At 37.4% G+C, this 20,000-nt stretch overlaps 1 protein-coding gene across 2 annotated transcripts in view; it reads right to left on the bottom strand.

Annotated features, from left to right (window-relative positions):
* Positions 1-20,000, bottom strand: part of rasa3 (RAS p21 protein activator 3) — a 127,354-nt gene that overhangs the window by 62,311 nt on the left and 45,043 nt on the right. For both annotated transcript variants that reach the window (XM_061974725.2, XM_061974726.2), the window contains exons 3-4: positions 14,716-14,819; positions 10,252-10,346 (exon numbers count right to left, since the gene is read on the bottom strand). In XM_061974725.2, coding sequence (XP_061830709.1) covers positions 10,252-10,346; positions 14,716-14,819 — 199 coding nt within the window. The remainder of the gene's footprint in view (positions 1-10,251; positions 10,347-14,715; positions 14,820-20,000) is intronic.

Here is a 20,000-nt window from a genome sequence, read left to right as displayed (position 1 = left end):
TCCGAGCAAAGGGAGGAAGAAAACAGACGAGGAGGCCAACAATGCGTCCTCTATTGACAAGAGAAGAGAGAGAGGGAGCGTATCTTCCGACTTCATTTGATCCGTCTCTCTCGCTTTCTGTCTATAACTCCCATTCTGTCACACGTCCTTCCGCTCCCCTCCTCCTCGGATGAATGTGTCTCTGTTTCACTATGGCGCTCCAGGGCGACACACACCCATCTGTCTGCAGATGTTCCCATTCAGACCGCGTGTGAGCGCATCTGTGCGGAACTACACGCCTCTGTGTGTGTGTGTGTGTGAGGGGTGTGTGCGCTTCTGACTGTGCATGCATCTGTGTGGGTGGGTGAGAGCCGGACGGCTGAATAGTGAATAGCGGGACAGTAATACATGTGGGACAAGTGCAGAGATCAACCACGGGAAGCTAAATCCTGCAAAACAACTTCAGGAAACAGAATCAAGCAGTTTGGAAGTACAAAGAGTGCAACGATTCGTTTGAACAACCACTCTATTCCGAATTTGTGGTTGCTGTCTTGCCGATACGATTCAGGGACGATATCATTTTTTTACAACGATACAATCTGAAACGATTCATTGGGAGATCAACCACGGGACGCAAAATCCTGCAAAACAACATCAGGAAACAAAATCAAGCACTTTGGAAGTACTAGGAGTGTAACGATTCGTTTGAACAACCATTCCATTCCGAATTTTTTTGGTTGCCATCTTGCCGATACGATTCAGGGACGATAGAATTTTTTTAGGAACGATTCAGTGAGAGATCTACCACGTGAGGGTAAATCCGGCAAAACAACTTCAGGAAACAAAATTAAGCACTATGTGGACATAATTTTTTCACAACGATACAATCCGAAAAGATTCATTGGGAGATCAACCACGGGACAGTAAATCCTGCAAAACAACTTCAGGAAACAGAATCAAGCACTTTGGAAATACTAGGAGTGCAACAATTCGTTTGAACAACCACTCCATTCCAAATTTGTGGTTGCTTCCTTGCCGATACGATTCAGAGACTATATCATTTTTTTACAACGATACAATCCGAAACCATTCATTGGGAGATCAACCACAGGACGCAAAATCCTGCAAAACAACTTCAGGAAATCAAGCACTTTGGAAGTATTAGGAGTGTAACTATTCGTTTGAACAACCATTCCATTCCAAATTTTTTTTGGTTGCCATCTTGCCGATACAATTCAGGGACGATATCATTTTTTTTCGAACGATTCAGTGAGAGATCAACCACGTGACGGTAAATCCGGCAAAACAACTTCAGGAAACAAAATCAAGCACTATGTGGACATACTAGGAGTGTAACAATTCGTTTGAACATCCATTACATTCCGAATTTTTTTGTTTGACATTTTGCCCATTTGATTCAGGGGCGATATCATTTTTATAAAACGACACAATCCGAAACAATTCATTGGGAGATCAACCACGGGACAGTAAATCCTGCAAAACAACTTCAGGAAACAGAATCAAGCACTTTGGAAGTACTAGGAGTGCAACAATTCGTTTGAACAACCACTCCATTCCAAATTTGTGGTTGCTTCCTTGCCGATACGATTCAGGGACGATATCATTTTTTTACAACGATACAATCCGAAACGATTCATTGGGAGATCAACAACAGGACGCAAAATCCTGCAAAACAACTTCAGGAAATCAAGCACTTTGGAAGTATTAGGAGTGTAACGATTCGTTTGATAACCATTCCATTCCGAATTTTTTTTGGTTGCCATCTTGCTGATACGATTCAGGGACGATACCTTTTTTTTCTCGAACGATTCAGTGAGAGATCAACCACGTGACGGTAAATCCGGCAAAACAACTTCAGGAAACAAAATCAAGCACTATTTGGACATACTAGGAGTGTAACGATTCGTTTGAACATCTATTACATTCCGAATTTTTTTGTTTGCCATTTTGCCGATTTGATTCAGGGACGATATAATTTTTTCACAACGATACAATCCGAAAAGATTCATTGGGAGATCAACCATGGGACAGTAAATCCTGCAAAACAACTACAGGAAACAAAATCAAGCACTATGAAAGTACTAGGAGTGCAACGATTCATTTGAACAAACATTCCATTCCGAATTTTTTGGTTGCTGTCTTGCCGATAGGATTCAGGGACGATATAATTTTTTTTACAACGATACAATCCGAAATGATTCATTGAAAGATTAACCACGGAACGCAAAATCCTGCAAAACAACTTTAGGAAATCAAGCACTCTGGAAGTACTAGGAGTGTAACGATTCATTTGAACAACCATTTCATTCTGAATTTTTTTGGTTGCCATCTTGCAGATACGATTCAGGGACAATATCATTTTTTTTCGAACGATTCAGTGAGAGATCAACCACGTGACGGTAAATCCGGCAAAACAACTACAGGAAACATAATCAAGCACTATGGAAGTACTAAGAGTGCATCGATTCGTTTGAACAAACATTCCATTCCGAATTTTTTGGTTGCTGTCTTGCCGATACGATTCAGGGACGATATAATTTTTTTAGAATGATACAATCCGAAACGATTCATTGGGAGATCAACCACGGGACGGTAAATCCTGCAAAACAACTTCAGGAAACAAAATCAAGCACTATGGAAGTACCGGTACTAGGAGTGCAACGATTCGTTTGAACAAACATTCCATTCCGAATTTTTTGGTTGCTGTCTTGCCGACACGATTCAGGGACGATGTAATTTTTTTAGAACGGTACAATCCAAAACAATTGATTCATTGAGAGATTAACCACGGGACGCAAAATCCTGCAAAACAACTTCAGGAAATCAAGCACTTTGGAAGTATTAGGAGTGTAACGATTCGTTTGAACAACCATTCCATTCCGAATTTTTTTTGGTTGCCATCTTGCCGATACGATTCAGGGACGATATCATTTTTTTTTCGAACGATTCAGTGAGAGATCAACCACGTGACGGTAAATCCGGCAAAACAACTTCAGGAAACAAAATCAAGCACTATGTGGACATACTAGGAGTGTAACAATTCGTTTGAACATCCATTACATTCCGAATTTTTTTGTTTGACATTTTGCCCATTTGATTCAGGGGCGATATCATTTTTATAAAACGACACAATCCGAAACGATTCATTGGGAGATCAACCACGGGACAGTAAATCCTGCAAAACAACTTCAGGAAACAGAATCAAGCACTTTGGAAGTAGTAGGAGTGCAACAATTCGTTTGAACAACCACTCCATTCCAAATTTGTGGTTGCTTCCTTGCCGATACGATTCAGAGACTATATCATTTTTTTACAACGATACAATCCGAAACGTTTCATTGGGAGATCAACCACAGGACGCAAAATCCTGCAAAACAACTTCAGGAAATCAAGCACTTTGGAAGTATTAGGAGTGTAACGATTCGTTTGAACAACCATTACATTCCGAATTTTTTTGGTTGCCATCTTGCCGATACGATTCAGGGACGATATCATTTTTTTTCGAACGATTCAGTGAGAGATCAACCACGTGAGGGTAAATCCGGCAAAACAACTTCAGGAAACAAAATCAAGCACTATTTGGACTACTAGGAGTGTAACGATTCGTTTGAACATCCATTACATTCCGAATTTTTTTGTTTGCCATTTTGCCGATTTGATTCAGGGACGATATAATTTTTTCACAACGATACAATCCGAAAAGATTCATTGGGAGATCAACCATGGGACAGTAAATCCTGCAAAACAACTACAGGAAACAAAATCAAGCACTATGAAAGTACTAGGAGTACAACGATTCATTTGAACAAACATTCCATTCCGAATTTTTTGGTTACTGTCTTGCCGATAGGATTCGGGGACGATGTAATTTTTTTTACAACGATACAATCCGAAATGATTCATTGAAAGATTAACCACGGGACGCAAAATCCTGCAAAACAACTTTAGGAAATCAAGCACTTTGGAAGTACTAGGAGTTTAACGATTCGTTTGAACAACCATTCCATTCTGAATTTTTTTGGTTGCCATCTTGCAGATACGATTCAGGGACAATATAATTTTTTTCGAAGGATTCAGTGAGAGATCAACCACGTGACGGTAAATCCGGCAAAACAACTACAGGAAACATAATCAAGCACTATGGAAGTACTAAGAGTGCATCGATTCGTTTGAACAAACATTCCATTCCGAATTTTTTGGTTGCTGTCTTGCCGATACGATTCAGAGACGATATAATTTTTTTAGAATGATACAATCCAAAACGATTCATTGGGAGATCAACCACGGGACGGTAAATCCTGCAAAACAACTTCAGTAAACAAAATCAAGCACTATGGAAGTACTAGGAGTGCAACGATTCGTTTGAACAAACATTCCATTCCGAATTTTTTGGTTGCTGTCTTGCCGACACGATTCAGGGACGATATAATTTTTTTAGAACAGTACAATCCAAAACAATTGATTCATTGAGAGATTAACCACGGGACGCAAAATCCTGCAAAACAACTTCAGGAAATCAAGCACTTTGGAAGTATTAGGAGTGTAACGATTCGTTTGAACAACCATTCCATTCCGAATTTTTTTTGGTTGCCATCTTGCCGATACGATTCAGGGACGATATCATTTTTTTTCGAACGATTCAGTGAGAGATCAACCACGTGACGGTAAATCCGGCAAAACAACTTCAGGAAACATAATCAAGCACTATGGAAGTACTAAGAGTGCATTGATTCGTTTGAACAAACATTCCATTCCGAATTTTTTTTGGTTGCCATCTTGCCGATACGATTCAGGGACGATATCATTTTTTTTTCGAACGATTCAGTGAGAGATCAACCACGTGACGGTAAATTCGGCAAAACAACTTCAGGAAACAAAATCAAGCACTATTTGGACATACTAGGAGTGTAACGATTCGTTTGAACATCCATTACATTCCGAATTTTTTGGTTGCCGTCTTGCCGATACAATTCTGAAACAATACAATTTTTTAGAACGATACAATCCGAAACAATTCAGTGGAAGATCAACCACTGGACGGTGAATCCTGTAAAACAACTTCAGGAAACAAAATCAAGCACTATGTGGAAGTACTAGGAGTGCAACGATTCATTTGAACAAACATTCCATTCCGAATTTTTGATTGCCGTCTTACCGATACGATTCAGGGACAGTATAATTTTTTAGAACGATACAATCCGAAACGATTCAGTGGGAGATCAACCACGGGACGTTTAATCCTGCAAAACAACTTCAGGAAAGAAAATCAAGCACTTTGGAAGTACCGGTACTAGGAGTGCAACGATTCGTTTGAACAAACATTCCATTCCGAATTTTTTGGTTGCTGTCTTGCCGATATGATTCAGGGATGATATAATTTTTTTTACAACGATACAATCCAAAATGATTCATTGAGAGATTAACCACGGGACGCAAAATCCTGCAAAACAACTTCAGGAAACAAAATCAAGCACTATGGAAGTACTAGGAGTGCAACGATTCGTTTGAACAACCATTCCATTCCGAATTTGTGGTTGCCGTCTTGCCGATACGATTCAGGGATGATATCATTTTTTTTAGAACGGTATAATCCGAAACAATTCAGTGGGAGATCAACCACGGGACGGTAAATCCTGCAAAACAACTTATGGAAAGAAAATCAAAGGCCTTTTTTAAAACTGTCTTTGAAAAGTCCGATATAAAGCAGGGTAGGGATGGGAATTGATAAGAATTTTCCAGTTCCGATTCCACTTTTGATTCTGCTAAATGATTCGGTTCTTTATCGAGTTTCTTATCGATTCTTCTTTGGGGGAAAAAAAAAGATAACAAAAAGATGGATTAGCGTCAATTTTGTTCAGTTTAGAGCTAACATGACCTCATAAAGTCAACAGTAAGATATCAAGCACACCTGTGAAGTGAAGACCATTTCAGGTGACTACCTCTTGAAGCTCATTGAGAGAATGCCAAGAGTGTGCAAAGCAGTAATCAGAGCAAAGGGTGGCTAATTTGAAGAAACTAGAATATAAAACATGTTTTTTTTAGTTATTTCACCTATTTTTGTTAAGTACATAACTCCACATGTGTTCATTCATAGTTTTGATGCCTTCAGTGACAATCTACAATGTAAATAGTCATGAAAATAAAGAGGCTTTTTAGCCCAATGCTGCCACCTAGTCCAAAAGTTTGGACACCCCTGCACTAAACTCTGGAGTGCATCTTCAAGTGGATTTGTCTAATCAGCGATTTGGGGAATTAGTGAGAACCTTAATGAGCTAGACAACCCTCAGATAAACTGTAAAAAGTTTCCTTTATCCATAGTTAATGAGGAAGTAGCTGATGAATTTTACATGAACAGTACAGATCAGTAAAATGAACTTTGTAGGGAAGAAGTCTCGCCTCAAACTCTTGCCTGCTCTATAAACAATCACAGTAAGAGGAAGCTGATCTCCTTCACTCAGTCCCTCAAGGATGTCGCAAGCTTTTTTAGAAAGTAAAAGCAAAAGTTACAATGTTTTGAAACTTCTTTTTTTTTTCAACGACATTGAATCAGCTTGTGACTTTATGAATTTGTTGTCAATGTTTTGAGTGTTTCTTGTGAACTCAACCTCAAAGAGCACATCCATGCAAATAATGTATTGATGTTTTACTCCTTTTACACCACACAAACTCGATGGCAGTAAAAGCACACGTCTTGGGAACAAACGTCTATATTTGACCTCTGTTTAAATTATATATTTTAGTCTGTCCTTTGCCTGTATTTCTCTGCTTTTTGTGTGTTTACTTGTTTATTTATAAAGGGCTTTATAAATAAAGTTGGTATGATATGTGTGAGGAGGCGTGGCCTGCAGCCCTGTAGCAAGGCAGGGTGTGCCGGGCAGGCTTCGAGATCGGCAACAGGTACGTAGAAGGCCCACCTGGGCGCAGTTGTCTGATTACCTGTCACTCTACAAAAGGGCAGCAGCCGAGAAGGACGTGGTGGGAGAAGTGCGAGCTGATGAGAGAGAGAGAACCCGAGAACGAACCCGAACACGAGCGAAAGCGAGAGCGAGACGGAGACAGAGACGCGGAAGGCTGAGAAGCAACCGGAAGAGCCACAGTATGTTTTTGAAATGTTTTAAATCAGTGTTTCTTAACCATAGGGCCTATTGTTGGGCGGCGAGCGCCTCCTCGAGGGCCGCCAAAAAACATGTGTTTCCCAGCTGTGGGGGTCGCGGTGGCACTCAGTTGTAATACACTTTTCCACCACTTGTGGCAGTAATGACAACATCAAACAGAAGAAGTGTGGCGCAAAAGTCATAGAAAAGTTTCTTTAAGTGCAAAAATTATGACTAAAAGTTGTGAAACAGTATTTTCATTTGCATTTTAATTTTGTTTAATAAACATATGTATTATTATTTACTGTTTATTTAGTTAGAATGCATTGATGTTAGCATTGCGAAGATTTATTTTTCGACAGTTATGAGTCCCTTCTTTTGCAGTATTTAGTTCATCAGCTTGATAATAATAAGACATGCTTTCATAATATTTGACAAGGTTGTTAACTGGAAGTAGGTTGGATATAATTATTAAATACGATTATTATGAAGAGTAATATTTACTAGGTCAATGGTAATATTTGAGTGCAACACTGCAAAAAGTCAGTGTTCAACAACAAGAATAAAAAATACAAAAATTAGAGGTATTTTATTTGAACTAAGCAAAATTATCTGCCAATAGAACAAGAAAATTTGGCTTGTCAAGACTTTCCAAAACAAGTAAAATTATCTAACCTCAATGAACCCAAAAATACCTTAAAATAAGTATATTCTCACTAATAACAACTGTACTACTATGAGTCCGTATTTTCTATTGTTTCATTGAAAATAAAACAGCAAAGTCCTTTTGGCTGTCATCTGTTTCAATATGAGACACAATTGTGTCAAAGTCATGATTTTTTTTTTTCATGCTTGAAACATACCTGCCAACTTTTGAAATCAGAAAAATCTAGTAGCCAGGGTCAAGGGGCCGCAGGCCCCGGTAGGTCCAGGACAACGACGCAAAATGATTATTAGCATTCAGACAGGTTAAAATGTTGTTAAAACCATCACTTTTCTATCAGTCACAGTGACTTTTCAAAACAAAAATATTACAGCAAAAATCATATGGGTTGATTGACATGTTTATTCTGTAAGCTAACTTCAATAGTTTGAAATTATTTTGACAGTTACCGGTAATGCCAGGTATCCTGTCAACCTTTCACAAGACTTCTATTTGTTAATTGAAAGTATAAACAGTATAAACACTTTTTACAGTAAACAAATGGTAAAACAGTACTAAACAATTCCATTAAAAAGAAAATTGGTGTCATTATTAACTTTCTGTCCAAGCTTGTATAATCTACTGCCTTGTTCAATTGTAAAAAAATATTCTGTGCCTAAAATTCACATTTCTATCACAATTATCATACTGTAAACATGGTAAGCTAACTTCATTAAAATTAATAGTCCTGTCAATAGCATGGAATTACAATTCAAATGTAGTTTTTTTGTAAGCCTTTCAAAAGAATTCAAAATATGAAAAATTAATGAAAATTAATTTAAGCCATCAGACACTTGAAAAGTGGCACATCACATCTCTAATGTAATCATTTTAACTTTTCAACAGAAATAGCACTGCAAAAATATTAAAGACATACTTCTGTATTTTGGTAGTTATGCTGTCAACATTTAACAAGATTTCTTCAACTTGGACTTGAAAGCATAAATAGTATAAACACTTTTAACAGTATAACAGTACTAAACAATTCCAATAGATAACATTGGTGTCATTACCTTTTTGTGGCTAAAATCCAAATTTATTCTATCAGATTGATCATACTGCAAAAATGATATGGTAACTTTATGATAAGTTTACTTCATTAAAATGTAATTCAATAGCATCATAGAATTAAGAAGTAATAGAATAGTATGATAGTTATATGTTACTTGTTTTGAACATGTTATCGTTATCACAAATAAAAAGATATACTGTACACAGAAATTATTTTTGATTTGATTTATTGTTTATGTAATAAAAGATTTACTTAAAATGTTATGTTTTGTGAGTTTTTTTATGCTACGAACTGTACTTACCGGCGATGTAAACCGAAGGAGACATTTCCGTAATGAAAGCTGCAACACCCTTTTTAGATCCCATCATCACTGCAGCATTATTGGCAGCAAAGCAAACCAAATTCTGCCAAGGAATTTCGTTTGAGTCTATTTCTTCCGCGAGTATTTTGTAAATGTTTTTGCCTGTGGAAGCCGTATTGCATTCCCTCAAAGACAGAAGTACTGACAATACTTTTCCAAGGTTGTCATCGAAATATCGAACACAAGGTGCAATTTGCGTAGTTTTCACCCTTTTTGGAACGGATAATTATTCCCGGGTAGGCTTTTGAATATTCTTCACGGAATGACTGCAGTTTTCTTTTCGGTTTAAGACTCGTTTGCGATTTTTCTCCGGCTGATTCCATGATCGTTCGCTCGTTTGGAAACAATTGCAACTGCTTGGCAGCGGTGCTATAAATAGCCTCGCGCATGGCATTCATAATGGCTCGATAGGAAGTTACGGGAAGCAGTGTCGATTGTCATTGTGGTTACGCGATTTCGTGAATAAAACTTAAAATTTTTTATTTTTTTTTCATTAATGAAAAACCGTATTTTTTTATCACTGCAACCGTAACCCGGAATAGGTTGATGAAAACCGTACTAATTACGGGAAAACCGGAGTAGTTGGCAGGTATGTTGAAATAAGAAATTATTACTTTAAAAAAGTAGTTTTAAACTTGTGAGTGTTGATGACACATCTTTGCAACAGTTGATATTCTAGTTTCAAGCATGTTTTACTCAATATAGGTCATCAAATCTCAGCAACAAGCTGTAATATCTTACTGAGATCATTTAGGACCAAAACCCTTAAAACAAGTAAAACACTCTAACATAAAATCTGCTTAGTGAGAAGAATTATCTTATCAGACAGAAAATAAGCATATATCACCCTTATTTGAGATATTTAATCTTACATAGATTTGAGTTTTTTTTAGTTCTAAAAGGTGAAGAACCCCTGTTTTAAATCACCCATAACAAAAAACGTGATCATATTGATATTCTGCCCAGGTCTAGTTTAAGGTCTTTAGATCGCTGACTAGTTCGGAACCACCTGGACTATAACGCTGGAAGTACAGCGGATGAGTCAATTGCACTGGAGTGTTTTCTCTTTGTCCGTACTCACCTGCACCTCGGAGTCAGCGCTGACAGGTTGGAGCTGGAACCAGGTGTCCTTGCCGTGATATTTCTGCAGGTCCTCTTTCTTCACTGCAACCTTGCCTACACACGTCATCGCATCAAAACCACAAATTAGCTGAAAAATGCAGCCAAAGACCATCAAAAATGAAATGTACTAGCGAAGACATCACCAATATGTCTTCGCTAGTTTCAGTGAACTGTGTGAAAAATTTGACCTACCAAAATCTCACCTATTTCGATACTTTCAGGTTCGTAATTTTGTTAAATTAAATAGTTTCTCTTTCCCTAATACTCCACCTAATTCGCTAATTGACTCAATTTTAGATATTCCCACAAATCAGAAAGGCCTAATCTCCAAAATCTACATCTTAATATCCCAGTTTGGTAAAACGGCTCTTGATAAAATCAGAGGGAGTTGGGAAGAAGAGCTTGGCAGATCTATAGATGATGGAGATTGGGATTCTGCCTTAACCCAAATTAATAACAGTACATCCTGTTCAAGGCTTAATTTAATACAATTTAAGGTTGTCCATCGTATTTATTTTACTAATTCCAAACTCTCCAAAATATACCCCAATATCTCGGATACTTGTAACAGATGTTACATGTCACCTGCAAATATGACGCACATGTTTTGGTCTTGTCCCCATTTGCTGGATTATTGGACAACTATTTTCAAACACCTTGCTAAGGCATTGGATTTAAATCTGACACCATGTGCAGAAATGGCTATTTTTGGGACGGTATCAGATCCCCAAATAAGGAGAAAATGTAAGGATATCCTTATTAGCACGTAGGAGAATTTTGCTGGAGTGGAAGTCACCAGTCTGCCCCAAAGCCTCCTTATGGCTTAAAGACCTTATGATGTATTTAGATCTGGAGAAAATAAAGTTCAATCTTAGGGGGGCACCTGGGAAGTTTTATTCTGTTTGGGGCTGTGTGGTTGACTACATAGCTAAATTAAAGACGCTACAGGACACATGAAAAGTTCACCTTTCATAAACCAGCTTCCTTTTTGGTAGTTTTTTTTGTTGTTGTTTTTTTTTGTTTTTGTTTTGTTTTTATGTATTTATATTTATTCTGGGTGTATATTTACTATCTGCCTATGTTGAGAAGAAAGTGATGTACTAATTATTTTCCATTTGTGACTGTACCTTTAACTTACTGTATGTAGGACCTGGGGGGGTGGGGGCTATGTGTGTATGGGGTATGTGTCGGGTTGTTGTTCTTGGAAGCGGGTGGGAAAAAAAGGGGAAAATGTGACTACTGTTCTATTGTATATTGTAATACCTGTCGAATTTAATAAAAACATTTATTAAAAAAAAAAAAAAAAATGAAATGTACACATTTTCAATGTACAGCAGGGGTGTCCAAACTTTTTCAAGCATGGGGGGGGGGGGGTTCATTTTGAGATTTGTCATTTTCAAAAGCAATAGAATATAAAGATTTTTTTTTTTACCTTTAGGGTTGCCCTCAAGTTTGGTCCCGGAGACCCAGAAGTGTCTCGGTCATAGAAATGTAATTTATTAACTTTATGTTTTTCTGCGCTTAAATCTCTAGATCAACTTCAGATCTATCTGTTCATTTGAAGTTTTTTATAATTTAATTTTGTATGTCATATGTGAGAGCCAACGATGACTACTTTGGGACAAAGAATGATCCAGAACCGTATCTTTTTATAGTCTGAGTATACACGGAGAAAGAGTTACACATTTAAAAAGCTAGGCTGAACCAGCTTTGGTGAAATACTAAAACCAACATGTAGCACTGTTGCTAAACGAAATACAAACATAACGAAACAGTCACTTACAATGTACACTCTCAATGGGATGGTTGTATCTTTCAGCACTAAACAAGACAGTCACTTATAATGTACGCTCTCAATGGGATGGTTGTATCTTTCAGCGTGAAGCAAGACAGTCACTTACAATGTACACTCTCAATAGGATGGTTGTATCTTTCAGCGCGAAACAAGACAGTCACTTACAATGTACGCTCTCAGTGGGATGGTTGTATCTTTCAGCGTGAAACAAGACAGTCACTTACAATGTACGCTCTCAGTGGGATGGTTGTATCTTTCAGCATTAAACAAAACCGTCACCTACAATGTACGCTCTCAATGGGATGGTTGTATCTTTCAGCACAAAACAAAATAGTCACAATGTACGCTCTCAATGGGATGGTTGTATCTTTCAGCACAAATAGTAACTTACAATGTACGCTCTCAATGGGATGGTTGTGTCTTCAGCACAAAACAAAACAGTCACTTACAATGTACGACCTCAATGGGATGGTTGTATCTTTCAGCACTAATAGTAAGTTACAATGTACGCTCTCAATGGGATGGTTGTGTCTTCAGCACAAAACAAAACAGTCACTTACAATGTACGACCTCAATGGGATGGTTGTATCTTTCAGCACTAATAGTAAGTTACAATGTACGCTCTCAATGGGATGGTTGTGTCTTCAGCACAAAACGAAACAGCCACTTACAAAGTACGCTCTTACTGGGATGGTTGTATCTTTCAGCACAAAATAAAACAGCCACTTATAAAGTACGCTGTCATTGGCATTGTTGTATCGTTCAGCACAGAACAGCCACTTACGATGTACGCTCTTACTGGGATGATTGTATCTTACAGCACATAACAAAACAGCCACCGACAATGTACACTCTCAATGGGATAGTAGTATCTTTCAGCAAAAAACAAAACAGTCACTTACAATGTACACTCTCAATGGGATGGTTGTATCTTTCAGCACAAAACAGCCACTTACAAAGTACGCTCCCACTGGGATGGTTGTGTTTTTCAGCAGAAACAAAACAGCCACTTACAGTGTACACTCTCAATGGGATGGTGGTAACTTGCAGCACAAAACAAAACAGCCACTTACAAAGTACGCTCCCACTGGGATGGTTGTATCTTTCAGCAAAAAACAGCCACTTACAAAGTACGCTCCCAATGGGATGGCTGTATCTTTCAGCAGGAAAACAAAACAGCCACTTACAATGTACGCTCTCGGTGAGATGGTTGTATTTAAGAAACATTTGTAGGATGGTTGTATCTTTCAGCAGAAAAACAAAACAGCCACTTACAATGCACACTCCCAATGAGATGGTTGTATTTAAGAAACATATGTAGGATGGTTGTATCTTTCAGCAGAAAAACAAAACAGTCACTTAATAAGTACGCTCTTACTGGGATGGTTGTATCTTTCAGCACAAAACAAAACAGTCACCTACAATGTACACCCTCAATGGGATGGTTGTATCTTTCAGCACAAATAGTAACTTACAATGTACACTCTCAATGGGATGGTTGTATCTTTCAGCACAAATAGTCAATTACAATGTACGCTCCCAATGGGATGGTTGTGTCGTCAGCACAAAACAAAACAGTCACTTACAATGTACACTCTCAATGGGATGGTTGTATCTTTCAGCACTAATAGTCACTTACAATGTACACTCTCAATGGGATGGTTGTATCTTTCAGCACATTAGTAACTTACAATGTACGCTCTCAATGGGATGGTTGTGTCTTCAGCACAAAACAAAACAGCCACTTACAAAGTACGCTCTCACTGGGATGGTTGTATCTTTCAGCAGTAAAACAAAACAGCCACCTACAAAGTACGCTCTTACTGGGATGGTTGTATCTTTCAGCACAAAACAAAACAGCCACTTACAATGTACGCTGTCATTGGGATGGTTGTATCGTTCAGCACAGAACAACCACTTACGATGTACGCTCCTACTGGGATGATTGTATCTTTCAGCACATAACAAAACAGCCACCGACAATGTACACTCTCAATGAGATGGTGGTATCTTTCAGCACAAGACAAAACAGCCACTTACAAAGTACGCTCTCACTGGGATGGTTGTATTTTCAGCATAAAACAGCCACTTACAATGTACGCTCCCACTGGGATGGTTGTATCTTTCAGCAGTAAAAACAAAACAGTCACTTACAATGTACACTCTTACTGGGGTGGTTGTATCTTTCAGCACAAAACAGCCACGTACAATGTACGCTCTTACTGGGATGGTTGTATCTTTCAGCACATGCACCGTTTTGCTACAATACAGGTGTGAGGCATGATTTATAATCTACAATTGGCTTTTCCTCGTTTAAAGCAGATGCAGAAGCAGCTGCTGTTAGCGAGGCGATGTGTCACTACACCAGAAAAGTAGTTCCTCGGCGTTAGAACCTACACTAACAATGACGCTAAAATGCAGGTAATGACATGTAAATGGAGCGTTGGAGGTTTTTATGAGGACTTGAAAGGCGAAAATGTAGAATTACCATTACCTGCAATATTACGCTATCTAGAAGTCACAGAAAAGGGATTGACATACGTGTTTGTGTCTCACGTAAGGATTGTGGATGTTGGGCAAAATTGAAAAAAGAGGAGCAAAAAAACGTCCCAAATGTTTGAAACCCACCGATACTGGAGTCCCTCCTGAAGACGTCCCTGTCGAAGATGTAGAAGGAGAGGTGTCTGAAGCTGCGTGGGATCTCACAGTAGAAGTCCTCGCCATAGAACGGACTGTTGGAGATAGGCGACACGAGAGAGAGAAAAACACTGTAACATGTTATATAGCTCAGGGCTAAATCTACAATTAAAGGCTTAAATGTTTGTCACCTGAGATGAAAGGAGGCAAAGTTACAGTGCACACGTAATATGATCCTACATACGGGCCATAAAATACTACTTCTTCTGAGGGCAGTTGACAGCTTTTGAATATGTTGAATCAGGTTTTGCACGTTTTATTTTAAATTGCTGTCAAAAGCTCAACGGAGGTGGGTATACATTATGATGAAACATGGCTGGAATCGAACTCTATCATTTCACAAAGATCTTATTTTGTTTTAAAAAAAATGAATACATCACTTACTTATAACACTTTTTAGAGCATGTCCATTTTTCGGCTAAATAATATTATTTGATATTTTACGGTAATGTGTTAATAATTTCACACATATGTCGCTCCTGAGTATAAGTCGCAACCCCAAACCATGAAAAAAACTGCGACTTATAGTTCGAAAAATACGGTAGGTCTGAAGCTGTTGAAGAGTTTAAAGCAGGGGTCTTAAAACTACGGCCCGCGGGCCGGATCCGGCCCCCCAAGCATCAAAAATCCGGCCCACAGGAAGTCCCAAATTTTTTTTATTTAATTTTTTTTATTTAATTTTTTTTAAATCTTTCTTTTCTAATCCATTTTCTACCGCTTGTTACTCTTGATGTCTCCTAGCCACTCAGGCAAATCATATTGTCTAAAAATGAATTTTCCCATCGATAACGTGACAATGTTAAATGTTGATGAACATCAATGTTAATTGATGTTAAATGACAAAACGGATTATAAAGACAATGTGTATGTATGTATATGTATGTATATGTATATATATATATATATATATATATATACTTGCAGCGTGTTAAATGACAATGTTAAATGTTGATGAACATCAATGTTAATTGATGTTAAATGACAAATATATATATATATATATATATATATATATATATATATATATATATATATATATATATATATATATATATATATATATATATATATATATATATATATATATTTATTTTAAAAAAAAAATTTTTTTTTTTTTTTTTTTAATTTTTTTTTTTTTTTTTTTTTTTTTTTTTAAACCCAATGCGGCCCCCCGAGTCAAAAAGTTTGGGGACCCCTGGTTTAAAGCGTTTATTATATTTTAGCGCGTTCGTTTTTCCGTGGCGTAGGAGTTTCAACGTAGTTTTAATTAAGTACACTTAAGTGTTAAATGTTTAAAATACAAAGGAATTTGAATGATTGTTATTCAATTGACCGTGTCCCTAATGAACAAACCTATTTGGATACAAACATAAGACAATATTAACTGATATTATGATAATATCAGTTTTTAATTTTGACAGGGAATTGTCCAGGGTTTTATGATTGATTGATTGAGACTTTTATTAGTAGGTTGCACAGTGAAGTACATATTCCGTACAATTGACCACTAAATGGTAACACCCGAATACATTTTTCAACTTGTTTAAGTCGGGGTCCACTTAAATTGATTCATGATACAGATATATACTATCATCATAATACAGTCATCACACAAGATAATCACATTGAATTATTTACATTATTTATAATCCGGGGTGTGGAGGGGGGCGGGGGGAACGGGGGGTAGGTTTGGTTGTTATCATCAGTCATCAACAATTGAGAACAGAGAAATGGATATTGGAACAGTGTAGGTCTGACTTGGTAGGATATGTACAGCAAGTAGTGGACAGAGGGGGAGAGAGAGAGAGAGAGAGAGAGAGAGAGAGAGATCAGAAGGCATAAGAAAAAGTATCTGCATTTGATTGTTTACATTTGATTATTAACAATCCGGGGAGGGTGTTAGTTTAGGGTTGTAGCTGCCTGGAGCTGAAATTTTATTGCGGTTTTGAAGGAGGATAGAGATGCACTTTCTTTTATACCTGTTGGGAGCGCATTCCACATTGATGCGGCATAGAAAGAGAAGGAGTTAAGACCTTTGTTAGTTCGTAATCTGGGTTTAACGTGGTTAGTGGAGCTCCCCCTGGTGTTGTGGTTATGGCGGTCATTTACGTTAAGGAAGTAGTTTGACACGTACTTCGGTATCAGGGAGGTGTAGCGGATTTTATAGACTAGGCTCAGTGCAAGTTGTTTTACTCTGTCCTCCACCCTGAGCCAGCCCACTTTGGAGAAGGGTGACGCCGCCTTCCACCCAAATGCAGCTGTGATAGGCTCCAGCAACCCCAAAAGGGACAAGCGGTAGAAAATGGATGGATGGATGGCCTTTTGACAGAAAAAATATAAGTACTGCTTGAAATTGCATGCCTTTTAAACTTATAGTATCCAATATTGCAACAGATATTACAGTATATTATAATACCTTTCAAACATTGTTAAATACTTAAAAATCTGTTTAAATTATGATTTTACAGCAAACTACCCATCAAATTAATAAAAATTACAATACATTTTACGGTGTTCTTTACAGAATATTACTGTAAATTGAAAAAATTGCGGTAAAATTCTGGCGCATGGTCAGGGTTGTACCACCTCTGTCTCAATTTGAGCCAAGAAAAGCCCTCTTATCGCTGTAAAAGTTCTGCTTTCTAGAGAAACGAGGGGCAATAATCACAACTGTGAAACAAATCCCTGCTCTGGTTGGAAATGTCGCGATGTCTCCAGGATCCGCTTAACTCGCAGAGACAACCACTTGCATGCATGCGTTGTTAAAAAAGGCTGAACTTGGTATTCCAAAGTTCATCATTGCCCAGATTTGATTGCCTATTTGCATTCTTCTATTAATCATTGGGACTTCACATCATGTTTGACAACAAAATTGCTATTTGTGGCCACGGACTGGAAGGCGGACCCGGAGCCACACTTTCAAACGACCATGGAAATTGTGGTAATGAGAGTCTCATGAGTTTCGCCCGCGAGGTCTAATTGAACAATTATTGACTCTTTGACTCGGTAATCCATCACAGAAGTAAATATCTTGAAATAGATCATTCAATTTGAGTTGCTCCTTTCCCCTTGTGGAGGAGCACGTGGCAACAGGCGTGTAATAACAAACACCAAATACTTCAGTGTCTGAAATACACAAGTACAAGATCCAGTTATTCTGTCATGTAAAGATAAAATATGAATATTAGCATCTTTAAATCGTCAGAGTCGTAATAGCTCAATCGGAAATATGACCATATCACACCAACTCTCAAATCCCTTCACTGGCTTCCTGTTCCACTCAGGATTGAATTCAAGGTCTCCCTACTAACCCACCAGTGCCTCCATGGAAATGCCCCCCTCTACCTCAAAGAACTACTCACCCCCAAATCCTCCACACGACACCTCCGCTCCGGACAGGCTAACCTCCTCCAACCTCCGAGGACAAAGCTACGAACAATGGGAGACCGGGCTTTCTGCTCCGCCAGCTCCCAGTCTGTGGAACGCTCTCCCTGACCACCTGAGGGCACCACAGACTGTGGATGCTTTTTAAAAAAGGCTTAAAAACCCTTCTTTTTTAATTAAAAAAAAAAAAGAAGCCTTTTTTAGATGTATGCGTACTAGTTCTAGCTATTAGGCTGTTCTAGTTTTTTTTTTAGTTTTTTTTTATTATCTTTTTATTTTTTGTTAATACACTGTAGCACTTTGAGGTTGCTTACTCAATGTAAAGTGCTTTTTTTTTTACAAATAAAATATATTATTATTAATATTATAATCGTTTATCGACAAACCCCAAAACCAGGGAAGTTGGCACGTTGTGTAAATGGTAAATAAAAACAGGATACAATGATTAGCAAATCATTTTCAACTTATATTCAATTGAATATAAGTAAATTTATGTATTTACGTATAATAGCCTTGTTACACAATTTGCATCGCCAACTGTGTTTGATTATTATATTTTTTACTACCAAATGATGAATACTTTGCTTCCAAACTGTATGTTGACAAGCAGATATATACATTTTCATTTTTGATAATTATTAGGACCCCTCAGTTTAGTAGGGTACAGTCCACCCAGATCTTTTTGCTCTAAGGCTGTCTAAAATGATAAGAGGTGACTAGAATTGACGTTTAACAATTTACTCTATAAAAGGTCGAAAACAGTCTCTAAAATGGTCAAACGGTCGCCCGTCTCTCATTCTTTTGTCCTCCTCGTTTGCACAGCAACCGAAACTGAAAGTTAACTTGAAAACTCCAGCTTCACCCTCTCTCCGGGCTGGTACTTCATGACACCATTAACAAATAATAATAATAATAATAATAATGAATAATAACGTATGTGTATGAGAGTGCATAGATCAGGAAACAGGGTGAGCTCTTCAAGTGTGTATCTCTTCTAGGCCAAAACTAGTGATTGGTATTCAGCCAAAAGGAGGGAAAGTATTCCTCTAATCCAGGGGTGTCAAACTCGTTTTCATTGAGGGCCACATCGCAGTTATGGTTGCCCTCAGAGGGACGCTTTTAACAATGAGTAATATATGAATATACATGTATATACTATATAATACATTAACAATATTTTTTTTTTACATAAGCTGCAAAAAAAATATTTACATATTTCTTAAAAAACTGACAGCTCAGTCACCAGAATTTTACAGTAAAAGCAATGTTTTTTGTTACAGCATATAAAAAAATAGAATAAATGTAATGGAATGGAAAAACAATACCGCTGTTTATAGCAGTAAAATTTAAACAACAGAGCTGCCAGTTTTGTTTTGTTTTTTACAGTAAAATCTTGTTTTAATGTTTTTTTTGTGATTTTTTTCATGTTTTAGTGTCTTATTGTATACGGAAAAAAACAGTACCAAAGTTGATTTTACGGTAAAAAAAAAACCTCAAATTTAACCGTAAAATCTACTGTCAATTTTACAGTCTACAATTTGATTGATAATTTGTTTTGAAATCATAAGTCAAGCAGATATTTAAGTACAGTATTTATCTTTATTTTAACAAAAAAATATATATTTGGAATACATGATAATATAATATTTTTATTTTGATAATATTGCATTTTAAAAGATATGCAATTGCATGCAGTACATGATTTTTAATGTCAAAAGGGGAAATGACAAATATATTTAGTAAGAAAAGATTAAGCATTTTATTAACGCATATTATTTCCAGGCTTTCGCGGGCCATATAAAATAATGTGGCGGGCCAGTTTAGGCCCCCGG

The sequence above is a fragment of the Nerophis lumbriciformis genome, linkage group LG15 (assembly GCF_033978685.3).
Source record: "Nerophis lumbriciformis linkage group LG15, RoL_Nlum_v2.1, whole genome shotgun sequence".
In the NCBI taxonomy this organism is placed as follows: domain Eukaryota; kingdom Metazoa; phylum Chordata; class Actinopteri; order Syngnathiformes; family Syngnathidae; genus Nerophis; species Nerophis lumbriciformis.
The sequence above is the reverse complement of the archived record's forward strand: the minus strand, read 5'-3'. Positions and strand labels throughout refer to the sequence as shown.